The sequence below is a fragment of the Ictalurus punctatus genome, chromosome 26, assembly GCF_001660625.3.
Source record: "Ictalurus punctatus breed USDA103 chromosome 26, Coco_2.0, whole genome shotgun sequence".
NCBI lineage: Eukaryota > Metazoa > Chordata > Actinopteri > Siluriformes > Ictaluridae > Ictalurus > Ictalurus punctatus.
Genome location: NC_030441.2, coordinates 16478622 through 16499632, shown reverse-complemented (window position 1 = coordinate 16499632; position 21011 = coordinate 16478622). Strand labels below are relative to the sequence as shown.

The 21011-nt window shown below is 42.4% G+C and overlaps 1 protein-coding gene across 6 annotated transcripts in view; it reads left to right on the top strand.

The window, feature by feature from the left end:
- The first annotated feature begins 8472 nt into the window (after positions 1–8472).
- The window catches only part of lmo7b (LIM domain 7b), a 32750-nt gene continuing 20211 nt past the window's right edge, over positions 8473–21011 (top strand). For 2 of the 6 annotated variants that reach the window (XM_053676127.1, XM_017458265.3), the window contains exons 1-9: positions 8473–8762; positions 9430–9521; positions 12682–12752; positions 12841–12910; positions 13095–13201; positions 15491–15521; positions 17308–17421; positions 17655–17835; positions 18812–18965. In XM_053676127.1, coding sequence (XP_053532102.1) covers positions 9453–9521; positions 12682–12752; positions 12841–12910; positions 13095–13201; positions 15491–15521; positions 17308–17421; positions 17655–17835; positions 18812–18965 — 797 coding nt within the window. In that variant the 5' untranslated portion in view covers positions 8473–8762; positions 9430–9452. Of the gene's footprint in view, positions 8763–8800; positions 8997–9429; positions 9522–12681; positions 12753–12840; positions 12911–13094; positions 13202–15490; positions 15522–17307; positions 17422–17654; positions 17836–18811; positions 18966–21011 lie in introns of those variants that run through there. The other 4 variants (XM_053676128.1, XM_017458268.3, XM_053676125.1 and 1 more) reach the window with 3 other exon arrangements.

Genomic DNA, 21011 nt, shown 5'->3' with positions numbered 1-21011 from the left:
GATCTGCTCACCACTCTAGACGTGAATTTCTATAAATAAACATGTTTGATGTATGAGATCCTCCATACTTATCTGAACACACATGGGAGATGAATTTTCTTGTTAACACTGGTCAAGCACAGCAAAGGGTTGCCACGGTGACTTAATCCAGATGTTTGTGTTCGGGAATGAAGCCTGGTACAGCCCACATATTTACACCACCCCCGACCTTCATAAAATACTATCATAATTGGATACGAGTAAGGATAAGTGATTTCCCGAGGATCATGAAACCCTTTTCTAAATCTTTCAAGTGATTATGATTCCATCACAGCACTATTACACTTCCCAGCATCCACCTTTATCAGTATAAATGAATCATTACTGCTTGGGTGAATCAATAGGCACCTAGACTCAACCTGAATGAATCAATACTTGTTCTGTGCCTAGTGTATGGGGGGGGTTAAAGAATTAAAAAAATAATTCTCAGACTGTCAAGACATGGAAACAGAGCGATTCAGACAAATTGTTTAAAACTCCAGACATTATTTGGACCCGACTTTTTGTTTTTTTGGAATTCTCAGATAACGCATTTTTCCTCCGTTGCGCTACTCCCCTGGCTTAGAATAGGGCGTCTTCCTGCCAAACTCCTCTTGGAGATCAACTCCCCCACACACACACACACACACACACACACACACACACACACACACACAGAGTGAGTGAGAGAGAGAGAGAGAGAGAGAGAGAGTCTGCAGGGGGTCAGGGAGTGTATATATAAATGCATGTGTGTATATGAAAGACAGCATTTCCTCATTTGCAGTGTTCCCACAACCTCCATTTTTTCGCTGTAGTACTTCACAATCAATAATGCTCCAATTTCGCTGACACACTCTGTGAGTGCGCATATGTGTGTACTTGATTACGGGTTTTGAAATTGAACGTTTGGTAGTTGAGAAATTCCTCCCCTAACCGAGTCAGCCATTGATGAAGGATTTCCAGCATCCTCTGCTAATTCGCTCCAGAAAGCCAAGTGGCCAGACATCATTTATTGGAAATGCTTCCCACCCTGAATCCCCATCCGATTTTTATTTGACTTTTGCCATGGGGTGTTTGTGTGTGTGTGTGTGTGTGTGTGTTTGGGCTGTGTGTGGACAGCAAACACACACACACACATACACATAGACACACACATGCACAAGCACTGCCACGTCGTTTGGGGTCTGTTTCGGCCCCCTTGCAGCCCCCAGCACGCAGCAGGAAAATGGGAGACAGCCATGATCTGTGGCGGGGTTGAATACTCGGACGATGAGAACATGTGGTGGAGCAAAAGGGGTGGGGGTGGGTGGGCGCTGACTGGCCTGTGGAAAAAAAAAAGAGAGAGAGAGAGACATGTCATGATTCAGAGGGAAAATAGTGCGTTTTACAACCTTGTTCGTTCAAATTGGAGGCATGTAAAAGCAGACGTGACATTCGAGCTGTGTGATTAGGTAGGTCCAATCACAATATCAGAATTAAAACTTCTCCCGAATGTTTGAATGATAAGTACTACACAAACACACATACTCATTCAGAAGAGCCAGATGGTTGTAGGCTGAAATGCCCATCAGCCTGGATGACAGGAAGTAAGCATACCGGAAGCATCTTGTGATAAACATAACACATGCACTGATAATATATGTAGCGCTGAGATGTTATTAAGCTTTTGATTAAAAAGAGAGAGCGAGAGAGAGAAAGAGGAACAGAGAAGAGAAGAGTAGGCCAGACTAGACAAGCTGTCTGTGCGACAGAGCCGATAGAGGAGCCGGGGTGTTAAAAGGAGGAGGAAGAGTGATAAATAAAAGGTTGGCTGGGAGTATGAGTGTGATCTGGGGGAGCGGAGGGAGGGCTTGGCGAGGCCTGATGTTCCTGGCGAGGCCCTCGGCCCCGTCTCAGAGTGGCTCTGTCCAGAAGGGGAGCTCGCTGTTTTTAAAAAAATTTTTTTATTGTTGTTGGTTTTCTGTTTTTTTTTTTAGTGGCTAGAAATTATGAGCTCATTCACAACCGAACTTCTGCTCAGCATATCAACACAACCGCCACCATGCTTCATTTCTGCAACATGACATCACTGGAATTCTTAAGTATTGTAGAATCATCAAACAGTATTATTGCAGTAATAATGGTATCATGTCAGTAGTTCTTGCAGTTCTTTGCATGGTGTAATGTAGTATACAAAAAGGTAGGTGTATAGCTGTAATATATTCTATAGTAATATACTGCTATACCCTGGCCTTTTTCATATACTACTGTACTGTAATACCGTATTACTCCTATACTTTTTTCTACATCAGTAGTGTATGTGTGGTGCATCGGGCAGCACAGCTGCATCACAGCTCCCTGGTCGATCCTAAGCTCAGGATACTGTCCGCGTGGAGTTTTGCATGCTCTCCTAGTGTCCATGTGGGGTTCCTCTGGGTTTTCTGGTTCTCTGGGTCCTCTCAAAAACATCCTGCTAAATTGCCCCTAGGTGCGACTGAGTGTATGAATGTGTGTGTGTGCGGAGCCCTGTGATTGACTGGCGTCCGATCTAGGGTTTATTCCCACTTTGTTCATAGGTCCATAGGTGTATTCTGCTTCCGTCTCCCGATCTGTTCAGGCCCCGTCTGTCTCTCCGCTGAGGTCCTCTTGAAGAAACGGACACGGACGGAGATTCGAAAATTGAGCTGTTTACAAAACTCAACACAGACGTCATTAGTCATTCAGCTAATTCAGAAAAGAGCGTTTGGAATAGTTTTTAAATGACTGCTCGTAACAATTGTTTATGATTACAATATGCAAGGAATCGAGAAAATAAAGCTCCTAAAATTGACCATCTCTGAATCATGCAGTTTTATGTGCCTGTCATCACATATTTTTCGAATTAGGTTATGCCCAATTCTAGGGTGGGTCTGGTTGCAGGGAGCGCTAATGGTGTTTTGTGTGTGTGTGTGTTAAAGAGACCAGAATATGCCCTATGCTACACTAACACAGCTGGTTATGGCCCCTTCTGCCCCCACCCGCCGTTGTTCTCTGGTGCCAGGTTAGGACAAAGCTACAGTGTTCCACACACACACACACACACACACACACACACATACACACACTCAACAGCTGGGCAGCTCCAGGTGAAACAGACCACCAGAATGTGGCCAGGGACACCACACACACACACACACACACACATGCACACTGCCTGAGGTCCTTGCTGTGGCAATTACATATGCAGCACTTCAAGTGGCCTACAACTGAAGTCTTGAGCAAACGCATGCGTAAAGAATTCTGCATGAAGGAGAAATGATAAACAGTGATGGAAATGATGTGAAGAAATACAGCTCCTGCAAACCACAGTGCGCTGCCACTGCGGTCAGGCCACAGAAATGACATGTTTATTATGTTCTCAGTCAGCACAGGATTCGTTGTTTACTCGCCGAATGCTTGTGACGCAAGTTCAAGGAACTCATTCACGCAACACGGGCATGTTTATTCGTTCAGAGATCGATATTAATTTGGTCACACCACTCTTTATGAAATGGAGGACTGCGTTTGTCCACAGAGTCACCGTAACACCACAAATAAATATAGGCCAAGCTCAAATTCTTCACTCACTTAAGGGATTCGTACGTAATTTTTAGACCCCACCCCCACACCTACACCGACCCTCCCCGCTTTGTTCAAATCATTTACACCTTGTACGTTACCTCTTTGGTAAAAAGAGCCAGAACTGAATAGCTCTGCTTTCATGGTGGCCTAGCTCATTTCCAGCACAGAAAAAGTTCCAAAATAACCGCCAATGTTCGAGTCTTGAGAAAGATCGCTATCAAATTATGTACACTCTCAGAAAAAAAGGTTTCATCTAGAACCCTAAAGCAGTATTCGGTTTGTTCTTCTGGGGGATTCTTAAAGATTCTATGTAGAACAGAGAACCTTACTGAAATGGTTCCCAATAGAACCCCATTAAGGAGCTAGAACCACCCCTAACCACCCAAAAAGCCCTGGAGGATCCCATCCATCCATCCATCCATCCATCTTCAACCGCTTACTCCTTTTAAGGGTCACAGGGAATCTGGAGCCTATCCCAGGGAGCATCGGGCACAAGGCGGGGTACACCGTGGACAGGGTGCCAAGTCCATCGCAGGGCACAATCACATACACACTCACACACCCATTCATACACTACGGACACTTTTCCCTGGAGGATCCCTTTTTGCTAAAAGTATAACTAATTTATAGCTATGTTTTATGTTACAGTAGTATATTTAATATTTAAAAATAATAATAATTTTAGAGCAATTTTAGCTAGCAAGCTAGTTATTTAGCTGCTCATATTTTAGCATCTTGGGGTTTAGATTCAGAGTAATGCTAGTCTCTGTCTTTAAAACCTTACTTGATTCATTATAAGCTAGCTAGCTATCATACTCCAATGTCAACCTCTCAATAATAGCCAGTTAGCTGAATTTAATAGGCTACTATTTTAATACTATTAATATTGTTATAAGCTAGCTAGCTATTTATGTTATGTATACATACTACAGTGTCATATAGCACTGCATGGTAGCTAGTCATTTATCTTTAGCTAACATATTCCAGTCACAATCAGTGTAACAGTAACTACGTGATTTCATAGCACTTTAAACTAGCTAGTTATTTAAGTTTAGCGTACATAGTAAAATGACAGGCTGTCAGTGAAATTCTAACCAGTTATCTGTATTGAATACCTTATTTTATAGCACTATAAGTTAGCTAGCTATTTATGTTTAGCTAGCAACCTCTTAACAAACTTAGTTAGCTTATTTGAATGCTAGTTAACTAGCATAAGTGAACAGTTACACACGTTTTGATGATTAAAAATAGTTTTCAGTGTATTTCACTAAGGCAGATAAGTAAAAGGGAGCACATGATCTTTATGTAAACAGCGTAGTTACATAGCTACATGATTATAGCTCAACAGAAGCCTGTAATGACGAATGATTATTGGGAATTATAGTGTTTTATAACTGATTTTTAAAATGACAGATCTTGGAATCTTTAATAACTGGAGTTTTAATGGAGGTAGACAGAAAAGTTGATCAGCTACAGTGAAATACTTGGCTAACTGGTGTTGCATTACCTGTGGGGGGAAAAAAATCTAATTATTTAAATGTGGCTATTAAGGACAGACTCTACATGAGGAAGACTACTTATGTATGATCTAAACCTCTGACACCACTACTGGCGGACCCTCAACATACCTGAATACAAATGAAGCGTGGATATTTTCCCACTTCAAGCCTTATTTTGCTACAAGGGGCGAGTGAGGTGCATGTTACAGTGATTAGCACAAAAGGCCGGGTCTCTCGAATGTCTCCCCAAAGTGTAATGAGATGACAGCAAACCTGAGAGAGAGAGAGAGAGAGAGAGAGAGAGAGAGAGAGAGAGAGAGAGAGAGCGAGAAAGAGAGACTGAGAGAGAGCGTGAGGGTCTGAGAGAGATGGATGTTATTTTTTTTGCGGTAAAACATGTATCTCAAAAGCTCAACACTAGAAGCAAAGCTGTGGTGCAGAACAAAAAAAAAAAAAAAATGAAAAGACTGCATTAAATCCAACCTGACCTCATTTTCAATACCTTTATATAGCCATTGAGTTGTTTTTTTTTTTTTCCAAGGTTCATGTTTCAGAATAGCATGACCTATTGTAAAATGTGGAAAATTATTTTCAAAACCACTTGAAATCATTTTCTGGCAGTGTAATATTTGTATCACAATTTTCTTTATAAGCTAGGCATTAAGCCATGCTTCAGACTAAAGGTATATTTATGTATAGTATCCCTGCTTTTATCTGTATCATGTACTGAGGTGAAGACCTGGCTCACACATAATGTGATCTGAATATAGAGCAACCCTACACATGATTGTGTGTGTGTGTGTGTGTGTGTGTGTGTGTGTGTGTATGTATGTGTGTGTGAGATTATCAGACAGCAGGCTAGTCACACAGGAAACCAGTGGGCAGACAGTCTTGCATGCTGCTCCAGCTTTGGTTACAGAACTTCCTGTCGCTGGGTGAAGCGCTTCCTGTTCGTGCTCCATCTGACGAAAACTGATCTCAGGCCGAATTAGAGGCTCGTTAACAGATTGTGTTTCATCTTTATGTGTACGAGTTCATTGAAAATCGACACAAAATCACACAGCATTGGGCTGTATTATGGAAAAAGTTATAATATGGTAGTATTCAGTGATGATTGGCGGCGATATTAGACATACAATCTATCAGTAGCTCGACAATTCAATTGTTTGGGTTAAGTGAAACATTGCAGCATGAGGTCTGTTTAATATCATAATAAAAATGACCTAGGGCAAACTACTACTACTGCTAGTACGTACACACTCACACACAAAGTACTTCTCTGTTATTTTTCTTTGATTGGACAATACGTGCATTGTCCAATCTACATTGTGTTCCTCTTCCAAAGCTATTTTGAGGACAAAAAAAAAAAAAAGGATGATAGAGTAAATAATCCACCGCTTTCATATTCATTACACACAAGACTGTATTTCATCTGTACCTTCTCAATCGCTGTTGAGCCCACATTGTGATCTAATCTAGGTGGGCGTGTCACTCTGGGAAATCTGTCACTGATAGACTGCATGAATCTTCACTCTGGGCGAGAAAGAATTCAGCCCCAGCCTCGCTTCTCAAGTCTTCATAGCATCCTGTTTGTTTTTTCTTACTGCTGTTGGCAGTGCTGTTGCACCGAGTTCTACAAAAGTCCAAAGTAATCAGACTTAAGATAACTGCAGATAATCTGATGACGTTTCATATTGACATAAATTGATGTGTGTTTGTTTTTTTAAATTGTTTAAATCGAACATTTACACCAGCCACACCCATCTCTAGGATTATCAGTGATACAACATGAGAAGCTCTATGTATATCTACATTATAGCTATAAATCCTAGATATTATGATATTATGAGTTTTAGATCAGAGATACATGCTGCTAGAAACATACACCTGAATATCATCGGCATAACATCGAAATCTGGCCATGGTTATGAATAATGTTAACCCACGGTTTACCTGTAAATTATAGAGACACAGACTGAGAACCGATCCCTGGGGGAACAACCGTGAGTGACAGGGCAATGATTCATTTACTGTTGTGAGTTTGTGACCTGATCCATTCAGGACTGTACCAACAATATGAACAGAGGAGAGAAAACAAGTATATCATGATTTACTGTATCACATGCAGAACTTTAAAAGCACCAGCATCCCAAAGGAAAAAATAAATAAATAAGGAAGATCTGACTAAAGAATCCGTATAAAATGATTTATTTGACTATATGTATAGGTGAAGAAGGGTGGAATATTCTACATCGTGGGTCTAATAGACTGCCAAAAAGATGATGGGTGCAGGATTTCATTCACTATAGACATTTTCCCAAAGCAGAAAAGCTGCCTGAGATGTCACGACGAAGAAACTTTGAGAGGAACCAGACTCACAAGGGAACCCATCCTCTTCTGGCTGACACCGGATACTGGGATTATAATTCAGTCCTATTATAAAACTGTAGAGTGTAAAGTCAGACAGGACTAGGTGTGTTGAAAGGATGTTCAATATGAGCAGATTGCGATTAAGAGTCTGGGGACGAGGATCAATGACTTGTTCGTCTTGTTTTAAAATGAAATTCACTTCATTTCAAATCAGTGCTTAAAACCTTAACTTCTGATTAGTCCTGGATGATCTTTTAAAAAACTAAACAGACACGGTGTTACTCTTCAGAGCCGTCATTACTGATACTTTTACCTCCACGGTTTAAGGAAACTAGACTCAAATAATAATAATAATAATAATAATAATAATAATAATAATAATAATAATAAAACATCCATTTCCCACAATCCATCTAATATATGCTGACGTTTTAGAAAATATAACCATATTTGTCAGATGCAAGATTGAAATCAATCCCCAACTGAGATGTAAACTAATGGAGTTTAAAGTAATGCAGCAACTTGATTAAAGCTAATCTGACACCCTATAACTGTATATCATGTTTTGAGTGTTATCTTAAATGCGATCCAGCATTGCCGCCTGAAAGCTCCAGGGTCCCCGGTTGGATCCTGAGCTCGGGTTTGTGTTTGTGTGGAAGTTTTCACGTGTTCTCCCCGTGTCTGTGTGGGCTTCCTTCAAGGTTCTCCAGTTTCCTCCCACCTCCCCATGCTATTGCCCTTAGGTGTGAATAATATCTCAAAGCTGAATGCACCTGGATAAACTGATATACACGAATTCAGATTGAATTCAGGTTAAAAGATGATGCATCCTTGTCTCCGGACGAGAATTATGAATATGAACACCTACACCAGTCAATCTGTCATACATCCAGCCTGAGCTTTCCGTCGAAATTGTGAATTCGGCGCCATCGTGTGGTGAGATCGAAACAGCACAATGCAATTAATTAACAGTCGGGGCGTGGTTTGACTGATTTTATGAGAAGGGGCGTGGTTTCCGCTAGGTCTAAAAGAAGGGGCGTGGTTTGGACTGACTTTAGCAGCAGGGGCGTGGCCTCTTTGTAGCGCCGCATCACTCTGCTTGAAAGCTGAAGCGGAACCTACCGTGCGCCTCTGCAGCTGCGTGTGTTTGGAGCACCTTAACGGGACTTTAGTCGTGTTTTCGGGTCACGTGAAGGGACAGGTGGAGTGAGAGTTGAGGATTAACACAAAAAAAACACAAAAAGAAAGCTTACATCTTTACACGCTGGTGGGGAATTAGGGAAGGTGCGTTTTAAGGTGAGGTTGAAAAAAAAAAAACCCCAGCTAGATACATACACGGGAAGCGGTTTGTTTCACTACAGGGCGTCGACGTGAGACTTAAGAATTAACTCTAAACTCTTAAAATGACTTTTTGAAATGTCTTTGCAGTGTTAATTTTAATTTATCACAGTGTAAACTACTGATATTCAGGTTTATGCATCAAACACGGGTGTAAAACGGGTGTTTCCTTACAGGTGAAATACAACCGAGGTTTGTTTTTATTTATTTATTTATTTATTTATTTATTTATTTTAAATAAATTCAGAGTTGGGTAAAAGTTAAAATGTTAAAATAATTCAGAGTTGGGTAACAGAAAACATTTTTCATAAGTAAAACCGAACATTTCTGATTGCAGTAAATATTGTTACACATGGTGGCCCGCCATTGGTGCATTAAAACAAACCTATGATCACGTGACACACCACTATCTCAATAGTCAGCCTTGAGCAATATTAAGGTGTTTGTTTGTTCATTTATTTATTTATTTATTTATTTATATAATTAGGGCATCTTTTTATCTTCTTCTGAGTCTCACAGAGCCCAGTAACTTTGTAAAATTGCTAAGCACGTATCTCCTTGGGTTCTTGCAGAGCCTAATCTCGTGGTGATGGTGAACACCTGATATACTGTGTCGCCCTTGCAGGTTGGTTCAGAGTCGTTTCGGCGATGGAGTGGAGAGAGCAGACGGCAGTCGGCTGTGAGGTGGCGTTCAGCGAGGCACAACGATGGATGGAGGTAAGCGAGAGTTCTTCGTCTCCTGTCCGAAAGAGATCCGTCTTCCACTGCGTTCACCTCCCGCATGGCGTGCGCTCAGGCTTTACTCCACGTTAAGTTTACTTTACTTCACGTCAGGATGTCTGCAGTCGTTCTGTCGATTAATACATGCGTAAGGTTGAGCGACGCTCTTAGAAATAAAGCCTAGCTTCCAAAATGAACTTTTCTTGCCCACTGCCTACCTTTTTTTTAAGTAGCGTTTACCAGGAAACAAGAACGTAATGGTGGATCTGGAGCCTATCGCAAGATCACTGGGTGAGAGTCGGGAATACATGCGGGATGGGACGTGGCCGGACACTATGCACACACTCATTCACACACAGTGGTGATTTACCTTATCCAGTCCAAATACTGGCATGATTTTGGGAGGTTGAGGGGGAACCAGAGAACCCAGAGGAAATCCAGGGACATGAGAACATTGACAGAAACTCCACACAAACAGCAATCCAAGCTCAGGATTGAACCCAGGACCTTTTAGTATAGTATACCTATTTAAAAACAAACGACGTATGGTGTGTATATAATTGGACCTTTTTAACGACTGCCTTTAAAGCTTTACTCTACGTGCTAATTAAAAGTACACAACATGCACCTTCTAAGGTAAAAGATGACCGTCCAACAAGGGCAAGTGCAGCTTTCTGAGAGCATAGAGGCGGAGGTGTTTCTGAACTTTTTGATTCAGTAGCTCGTACCGTTTTCCGACAACCTTCAATTCTGTTGTCGTGATACTTCATACGTTAAACTGTAAAGTGTCGGTGATCTATATTTAAAGAATGACATGGTGTTTAAAATAATCTGTATTTATAGTTACGTTGTGAACAAACGAGTCGCATTATGGCAGATATGAGTGGTCGTTCTCTCGCTAGAGCCGAACTGTACGCGTTTCAGTTTGGGCTTGTTTCTTATCTCTGGTGTCTGATCAGATTCCTGTGGACACACACACACACACACACACGCACAGTATTGAGCTTGTGTTTTATGGTTTGATGGCCATGCTGTAATCATTTTGAATGAATGAGGTACTGCAGTGCCTTCAGTGAGCCCTTTGTTGTCTCTGGTGTTTAACCTCCACTGACCTGAAGGTAAATGGAACACTTTCTCTAAATTTGTGCAGCTTTGAGTGTTTTGAGTCGTGCTTTTCAGTTCAGTCATCACTAACATGCCTATATATAAATATAAATAAATAAATAAATAATATATAGCATGTTGCAGAACTGTGTGTAAACTTCTTGGTCGTGTAGACCTTGAGGAAAAAGAAGTGAACTGCATCTCCTTTTTAAGGTCTTTTTCTGTGGTGTTTCAGGTACATTTGAAAATGGACAAGTGGCTCAGGCTGTGGTGTAGCGTTGCTATGGTGAAAAGTCGCTTCCTGTTTAGACATAGCACTGTTTCCTTTTCTGTGCATTCAGCTTTATTTTAAGCTGGTGTTTGCATGCTTGCCGTCCTGCCACTTCATAGACTGGGTTATAATGCACTTGCACGCGAAGTGAACTGCTTTTGCAGGCTCCCGGTCTGTAAAATTTTGCATCCGATTCCTAGGCGTTCTTGTTCTGGCCTTTTCACCGTCTGAGCTGGACCACTTGGTGTGTATGATTTTATGTCGGTTACTGTCAGAGCGACATTCCATCCACACAGACAAGCTGATGAGGGACAGCATGGGGTTTGAGAACACACTGGCCAAACACAAAAGCCCTCAGTAGGATCCCTAATTCCTTAGTGTTCATTAATGCCCCATGAGCCCCATGTCTGGTGCACGGCCTCTTAGATCTCCCGCTCTTTAGACTGTTAAAACGAAGCTCGGTTTGCTGTTCGGCTCTTTAACGAGCGCTTGTGTAATACAGTTTCCGAGACTTAAATCCACAAACTGAGTGTTACGAGTATAAGCTTCTGTTTAATATACTAAGTACTGATAATTAAACTACAGTCCAAAAATAATAATTAATATTAAAATCTCACTTTCACAGCACCTTGGTGTCTGTTACTCTCCGCCTTTAGGCATGGTTTTAATTGTTTTTACTTCGATCGTACCGTTTTTAACTGGACATTACAGATCTTGCTTTCGCTACACTGTTCGTCACCGCGCCTGCACCGCGAGTGAGGGGCAACACGGCCTCGTTACAAATAGATCGCTCCGGTTAAAATACTTTCACATACGACATATAATAACAATAATCCGGAATTAAACTAAACCTTTTAAGCAACACGCAACGGTTTCCGCCACCCCTTGGACCGTGGAGCGTTTTGGACACGAACAGTTTGTGCTCGTGCATCACTGTCGTTCTTCCGTGCTCCACAGGGTCCGCTTTGTAAAGTTTGTAGGTTAGAGTCTTCTTCCTGGCGTTTTAATGTAAAATGAGGACTTGGGTCACACTTTTTAACTCCGTCTGATGGTGGCTGAGGTCACGTCGGGTAGAAGAGGAAATGTTGACATGAACAGTAAAATGAAGAAAAGATATTGACGTCGATTCTGGGTATTCCGCTGAAGTTAGTGCCGTCGCGTTACGTGCGTCTGATGTCGTGCCGTCGACTGGGAAACGGATTGAATTCCCGGTTAGTAAAAAAGCCGCTCGTGTTCCGTTCGAGACGGTACCACCCTTCTAAAATTCATACACTAGATAGTAGTGTAAGCGCATAGTGTGTAGTACGTCTACAACTTTGGTGTGAACTCTGTTTTCGGAACAGAGGAAACGCGATGAGCAAACGTACCCCGTACTGCACGCAGACCAAACTAATCAATAGAGATTTCTTTTCTCTCTTTTTTTTTTTTTTTTTTTTTTTTTTTCTTTTCTTTTCTGGTTTTAATCATGACAATGTGATTGATCTAATTGTAAAACCCACTGTGCGTCACGAAAGAGTCTCGAACATATCCAATGCAAGGAAACGTCCGTCCTCTTCGTAACACGTCTATTTTCTGTGTCGAATCGGATTAGCTCAGAAAGCTAGTTGAGCATGTTTGACCTGACCTTGAGTAGTATTTAATTCATGTTAATTATAACTGGCTCTTAACACTAATGGTGCAGGGTGAAAACACGAACATTTGCCTAGTGCGTACAAAATGGTGATCATAGGTTCTCACCCCATACCAAGTATTTTAATTAGTTTTTAATTCCTTTCTGTGCAGGAAGTGACGAAGAAGAGGTTCGGGAGCAGTAACTTTAGATCTGCCCTGGAGAACGGAGTCTTGTTGTGCGAGTGAGTGGAGAGGAAAGTGCTTGTGCTTTGTTGATAACGATGCAAACATGTTGGAGTGATGATGAATGTGGTGTTTGTGTCCATGTAGTCTGATCAACAAACTCAAGCCTGGGATCATCAAGAGAGTGAACAGACTCTCCACCCCCATCGCCGGATTAGTGAGTGCCATTTCATTCGACGTACCTGTATAGTAGTTAAGGCCAGTTTATACTTGAAGCGCGACTTTGCGTGCGCGCGTGCAGAAGCAGCGGTGACGAGCGGCATCGCTCAGACGTTCGCTCTGCATACTCGGTGTACGCTTCATGAGCTGCTTTTACAGATTTCGCACGTTACTTTCTGCAGGACAACGTGAATGTGTTTCTGAAGGCCTGTGAAAAACTCGGACTCAACGACTCGCAGCTCTTCCACCCCGGAGACTTGCAGGACGTGTCCACCCGCGTGACCGTCAGGTAATCGCCCAAAGCACGCTCCACGGGGTTCAGGGTCGAGGCGATCAGACACGGAGTGGATCACGGTGTGGAATGTGGATAATAATAATTTGTGGACCGTAGTTAATAATCACTGGGGTTTTTTTTTTTTTCATAATGTAACCTTATTGGTCAGTTTATATAAGGTGTAAGTAATGGTTTAAAGTATTGACACCTTCAGCTTTTGTACACGTTGTGTTTATAGATGTAATTGAAAATAAATGAATCGGACTTGTTATTTTGGGGCCGTTAAATGAGCACAATAATCCTTATTGACAAAGCAAAAACAGGTTTGTAGAACACCTTTATAAATTTTTAGTAGAATTCAAAAACTAATCTCATTTAGATTTAAAAAAAAAAAAAAGACCCTTTATTGAAGGTTTAAATTTGTTTGCGAGTTTTACTTTTTTGCTTTCGTTGTTTTAGATTAGCTCACATGTGAGATGACGGCTACGTGGTTTTATTTCGTTGATCATTTTTTTTGACGCACGGTTTATTCCATTAATTTACTGTTAAATATGTCGCTCTTGTTGCCAGTAAAGCAGAGCCTCCCCGTCTTGGATCTCTGATTCCCGGTTGGTTTTGTATTATTCATTTTAAGGCACAATAGGCACCTCAGAATCCCTCACAACGTTAACCTGGGGTGCTGAAGTTGTTTCTGGTGCTAGTCCGCCATGGTCCCTGGGGTCACCGGCGTCTTAGTGGCCGTTTCACGCAATAAGTGTCAAAGCACCGCTCACACACTCAAGTCTGAGTCTCGTAAAGCTGTGTCCATGGTGGGTGTGTTTTAGAATGTGCCGATGCGAGGGAACGTTATTGCTTCAAACCGCTTAGGATAACTGATATAACTGACTAAACAAGTGCTACAACCCCCCCCCCCCCCCCCCCCCCCCTTTTATTTTTCTTTTTCTGTTTCCTTTTTTTTTTTTTTTTTTTTTTTTTTTTTTTTTATAAAAGTAAAGCTCACTTACAATGGAAGTCTAAGGGTAGGTATTGGGGCAGTCAGTAAATTTGAAACTCCTAAATGTTTCACTGGAACCACACCGGTATTAGAAAGAGTTTTACAGAGCTGCTGTGTTTTGTTTAATTTTATTTATTTATTTATTTATTTATTTATTTATTTAAAAAAAGCGCCAGTACAGTACAACGTGGTTCTGGTTACATTCCTTGTCCTGATGGATTCCTGTTTTGTATAAATGCGCCATAGAACTACATTGGTCATGCATAACTACAAATATTTTTTGCTCAGGAGTGGGCACGGTGGCGTAGTGGTAGCACGTTTGCCTCACACCTCTAAGGTTGAGGGTGCGCTTCCCACCGCAGAGTTTGCGTGTTCTCCCTGTGCTTCAGGTGGCTTCCTCCCCCAGTCTAAAGATGTGCATTGTAGGCTGATTGGCATGTCAAAAAATTGTCCATAGTGTGTGAATGTGACTGTGCCCGGTGATGTATTGGCACCCAGTCCAGCGTGTCCCCCACCTTGTGCCCCATGCTCCCTTGGATAGGCTCCAGTTTCCCCGTGACCCAGTAAGCATAAGCGGTACAGAAAATGGCTGGATGGATGGACGGACTTTCCTCAGGAATAAAGTAGTTTCTGAAACTCTTCAGATTTTTTTTGGTTGTAGAATTTTCAGTTTTGCATAAATGTTTACTGACTGAATTGCTCTTCAACCTCTGTTTTATAAGTGACTTTTTAGTAAGCAATTACGTTTTGTTTTTCAGTACAGAGAAACGAGCTGTATTTTCACCTCGGTACAAGAGAACCAAATGTCACCTGCTGAATAGTAGAATATACAGGGACACATTTTTGTCCAGTTTTACTGGCGCTTTTATTCCCTCGTATCACTATAACTATCGAATTAAGATAAACCGTGCAGCCCTTCTCCTCTGAGGAGTGTGTGTTTGTGTGTGTTGAGCCTTGTTGGGTTTGGCTGGGTGGCAGCATGTCTTCCAAATTTAGCCTTGCGTCCCCATGCTGTGGTGAAACTATAGCAGATCTATATATGTTTAGCGTCTATTTTGGTCTGACTTTCACCCACCTGCCCCACTACTGTATAACTCGAAGTCTTTCGGTACAGGTCCCCGACTGTGCGACGGCTTCCGAATCTTATTTACAGCGCTGTTCACGTTAGAAAGCGTTCAACCGCTCCGTACTCCACGTGTCTTGTGTCCACGTAACGTGCGCGTATGCGTAAACACACGTCGAGCGAGTGGATTTAATGGCGTTCTGATTTTTAAACCTCCACCTCACTGATTTCGCTTCTGTCCTTACAGGCATCAAGAGACATCCAGGAGATTGAAAAATGTAAGTCGAGTCGAATTGTTTGTGTTTCAGATTTGTACAACCACACGGACGGACATGCTGTATTCACGTTACATGTGTTCCGCTCAAGAATTATTAGCACCCTTGGTTAAAAAACTAAATAAAAGATGAAAACATGACGAAAATCCACCCTTTTTAATTGATATTTAGTCTAAAAACAAATCTGCATGTCTCACAATTATTGGCATCCCCTGCAGGTTCTCATTTCTGACATTTCAGCACCTTCACCTATAATCTCTTCTTCAATGATGTTTGTTGAGATTTGAATATACTGAGCAAAGAATCTCAAAGTCCTAAGTCTTCCCTTGTGGACGCGTCTCCATAGCTCAACTCCTAGGTTTTCAAGGAGTGCTGCCTTTTACTTGGGGTGCCAATATTTCTGGAGTTGCCTGTATTAATCCAGAATGTGGTTTTGCTTGGTCTTTCTTAGCTTTGACTTGCTGTGTAGCTTGAGTTTGAGTGATGTGGGTGCGTGTCCTGACGTCATCTAGTCTCTTCCCTGTGCTTTATGTAGTTTTATGTTCATCGTAAAGGACTTGATTATTTAAATGACACAATGATCACACTTTTACTGTCTGTTCTTTTCTTACATATTATTTTGTGTGCGTTCAGATGGTGTTCTGGTATTTATTTATTTTTTAAAAACATTTCTCTAAAGTCTTGAGCTTTAAAGCATGCACAAAGGTTTTTAGTGTTTGTTTGCTCAGTGAGGGGAAGATCTTTCTGGATGAACGGAGACAAAAGTGGCACAGGAACACAAGAGCCTTTCATACAAGGCTCAAAAACACACAGAGAGAGAGAGAGAGAGAGAGAGCGCTGTGTGGTGTTGGAGAGGTAGATCTGGAACAGAATGGTCTGAAACAGAGGGATGATTAGAACAAAATGCATGATAGAAATCACTGGGTACTAATGGGTAAGTTTTATTGCTCGTTTTCTTCTTTAATTGCCGGTCTATTCACAGCAGCTGGAATGGTTTGACACAACTACACAGCATCTGGAGTAGTCTGACCAAACATATGTACACAATGAAATATTTTGTTTAGGTCACGGATTTAAAATCCCGATTTGACATAATTCTTTTTCCACAAAATGTCAATGTATGGTGAATAAAAGTGGAAAATGGTGATTTTATTTTTTATTTTTTACATTTGGTTGAGCAATTTAGTACTGCCAATATTCATGCGTGTACACGCACACCCCCATATCTTGTAGCAAGTCTTGGCTGATCGACTAGCTTTTTGGAAAACTACGTTAATCCTTTATCTGTCAGTGTATTTAAACTAGAGGGGATGGGGTAAAAAAAAATTGCTTTATAATATACTTAATGTCACTTTTTTTAAATTTTATTTTTATCTTCTTCTAATTTAGGTGATCGTCAGTCCCTCTAGGATTTCGCTATTTTGCGATCACAGGAATTAACGTGAAGTCAAGGACACCCCCCCCCCCCACACACACACAATATTTCGGGGAGTGTGCAATTTTTCCCAGATTTTCCTGTAGATTTGGGACGTCATCACGACACGCGTTCAGCCGAAGCCCTCTTTGCTTTACGTGCGTCAGACATGAGCGCGACACAAAGGTCTCATTTACCAACAAACATCACCGCGAAAGACCGTGCGAAACTGCTTCAAAAAAAGCACAAAAAACATTGCCACACCAAAATCAAGCACTTTTGGTCACAACAATCTCAAAAAAAAACCAACCTCCATGACTGGATAATGCTGTATGTTAACCTGAAAGGATTTCTCTCTCTCTCTTTCTCTCTCAGGTTCTGATCACGATATACTGGCTGGGAAGGAAGGCTCAGGCCGACCCGTCCTACAGCGGACCACAGCTCAACTTTAAAGCGTTCGAAGGTCTGCTGGGCGTCGCCTTATCCAAAGTGAGTAAGGACCGGAGACTGACGTCACCAGTAGCTGCAGGAATCAATGTTATCCGTCACGTTTTGTTACAGATTTCAGTAACAGATATTTTATAATGTATATCTCTCAGTTAAGTATTGGAATGTACAAATAAAATTATATCTATTGAAGGTCGGTGGAGTTGGTCTCTTCTCTGTTCTGTTAGGAGTCATCCTTCTGACACACCTCTCCTTTTCTCTTGCTGATCCTGCAGGCTCTAGAGGAGGCCTCGGGCTCCAAGTCCAGTGTGAGGGACAGTTTTTTTGCAGAGACCTGGTACCCTGACAGCGAGGTACTGAGCTACAGGAGGGAAGATTCGGTGGAGTCCGTAGACTCCGTGGAGTCGCACACTCTGAGTGTGGTGTCGGATTGTACGTTGATCGCAGGCAGTGAAGGTAGGAGCACCGAGCCGGCGTTTGCTTTGTGTCTCGTTGGCGAAATTGAAGCACTGAATCGTTTAAAATGATGTCGTCGAACCTCGCGCCGTTTGACAACATGCCGTCGTCTAAAGGTGTGTTTAATGCTGTGACTTTTACCACGCTTTACTGGCACGTTCTCAATCAGGTCTGATGTCTGTTTTATAGCGCACAACGCAACGTTTTTAGATTTTCAGCATTTAGCAGATGCCGACGTACAGAGTCTTCATCAAAATCATATTGGGTGGGTCGACAGCCAGTGACATGTTAAGAGAGACGGGAAGTTCGTTCCACAGCCTGATATCCTGGATTTATTTTTTGCTAGTGGAGGGTGGTCATGGCTCAGTGGTTAAGGTTCTTGGTTATTAATTAGAAGGTTGTGGAGTCGAGCCCTAGCACCTCCAAGCTGCTCCAGGGGTGCCATATCGTTGCTGACCCTGTGCTCTGTATCCAACTTTTCACTGCAAGTTTTATACTTTTTATTCAATTGTGTATGTAACATCTTTTTTAAGAACAGATATGATAATCTTGATACCAATATCATGATGTATTAATATAATCACAATATTGGTACGATAACATCGTAATACACCACCATGCACTACTTCAGAGACCCAAACGTTTACAAGCTGCTGCTTACGTTCCTTCTGTAACGCTGTGAATTGTCAGATGCGTGATAATGAAAGTTCGGCACATCGCGTTCATCCTCGGCGCTCGCGTAAGTGTGACATAGTGGATCGTTCCACGCCACTGAGGTGTTGTAATGCAGGCGTCGGTGTGTGTTCAGCCTGGATATCCTGCATGGTGTGGTCGACTGTAATCATCGTATCTATTAGTGGTGATACTTTTGTTTATTTATTTATTTTTTTATTATTTTTTTTGGTACTTCTCTCATTTTAATTTTATAAAAATTTTTTCTTGTTCTGTTTCTCAACTTTTGCTTTTTCTCCGTCAGGGTTTGGGAGCGACGCAGAGGCAGAGCACTGCTTTAGGATGACTGAACCTCTGCCTGCCCCTGGTAGAGAGAGACGAAACGTCCCGCCGGCACTGAGGAGGAAAAGATTTGAGCCACATGAAGGTGGCAGGGGGCGTATCGGCCCGCTCCACAGGTACTTCCTGTGTTTTTTTTTCTTTCTTTTTTTTTTCTTTTGTGCTTTTGCTTATGCTCAGTGGTTCAGATTTTCTGAGCAGGTCACTAGGAATTGTGGATTGGAATATTGTCCAGTCGGGCAGACATATAGATTACTTAATTATACAATCCTGGCTTTATTAGATTAGACGCAGTGGTTTTTTAAAAAAATTATTTATTTTATTTTTTTTCTCCGCCCTCAATTATTTGTATTTTTTGCAAGTCGTAAAATATTCCTCCGAGTCTGATTTCCTCACCGTCTCTTGGCTGTAGTGAAAATGGGAGGGGCTTAGTCAGTCCCTGCCTTGACGTCCCTCCCGTTTCTGCTTTCCACCAATGGGCACATGATTTCCAGAGTGACTCCGACTCAGAGTCTGACTCTGACCGTCCCGAACCGGACCTTGTTCAGGACGACCTAGCGAGCCGTCGCTTCCGCTCGACAACCCTAACTGCTCCTGCGAATTTCGCCGTGCCTGCGAACCCCGGAGGTATGAGGCCGTTCCCTGAAGTGACCCCCACTGCGAGAAGGTCTTGGGTCACCATGTCTGATGCCTCGCGGTTGGCTGCTGTTCCTCATGAAAACTCAAGCCAGAGGTCAGAGTTTGGAGTGACTTGAAGTGGCATGACATGCTAACACTGCCGTATCTTGCTAATACTCGTTAACCCGACGTGCTGTAGGATCGTGATGGGAGCAGTTTTGTTTTGAATTAAAAATACAGTGGAGTTTCACTAATCTGAGCTGATTCATCTGAGCTGGCAGAGTTTAATCTTGTTCTGCTTCATGATTTACTAACCTTCTTCATTTTTAATCACTACTGAACCGCTACCAAGATTGTGCAAGACTGGCGCTACCATCTGCAAGATGAAGTCTCTTCCCACGTGCATGTAGATGTGTGCTTTGTTCTTGCCGCGTTCTTAAAGGGAATGTTTGCGTCTCAAACGAACAGCAGCACGCCCCCGTTACCCGGCAGCATAGACGGCTTCCAAAAAGCCGCTCTAGAGGACGAGCTTCTCCTGCGGGCTAGGGATGAAGATTTGAGCGAATCGGACGAGGGCCAAAGCTTCGCTGACCCCGTTCAGGATGACCTCTACGCTCGCAGGGTGCTTCAGGCAACCCATCAGACCTCCATCAACACGGATTCAGACAAGTTCCTGCCCAAGTACTGGACTCCTGAGGAGGACGCTCATGTGGGGAGGATCAGACTGGGGTCACAGCGTAGACCCTGGTACAAGAAGATGCAGGGCTTCAGGTTGGTCCGAACGACAGGATGGTGGAATGGTCTAGTCTTCGGCTTTACTTAAATGATCTACTCCATCCCTTAGGATTATATTAATAATTCCCCCTCCTCCTTTTGATTTTCTTTCTTCTTTTCTCTGTCTCTCCTTCGATCCCTGGGTTTAGCCGAAAGACTTCTGGCTCGTCCGAGGACGACTCTGACTTTGATGTCACTCCCTGGTTGGGAGCCCCTGCTCACACGTGCCCACCCAACAGCACACTTTAAGCACCTTCCAGCCCTGTTGTCATCCTTCTGCACTGCGTTAGGCTTGGATTTCTTGAGTGTCGACATAATTGCCAGCGTGATGGTGTGAGTGCCAGGCTCAGGCACCTTGGTAACTGAAATGGATCTAAATAGTTCTGTAAAAGCGATTGACTGCTTGAGTTGGGAACCACTACTCAAGTCTGTTCTTAAGCCATATACGCTAGAGCTAACGTTTGTTTAGAGCCAGTACCCAAATTTTAATCATCAAACCTACAGACTGGTGACAAATTAAAGGAAAAACCAGCGGCTCTGTCCTGTCATTGGGCGACATTATTATTTATTTACTTGATTGCTGTGGTTTGGCTTCACCTGGAGTGAAGCGTCCGTGCGAATCAATACAGAGTTCTTCTGTCCGATCACCTCACGAAACATTTCTATCCTGGTGAGTGCGATCTCTTCCAGAATGACTCCGCCCCACTATCCACAGAGCACGAGGGCTCACGCGATTGTTTTGATGACGATGAAAATGATTCAAATCGTATGCT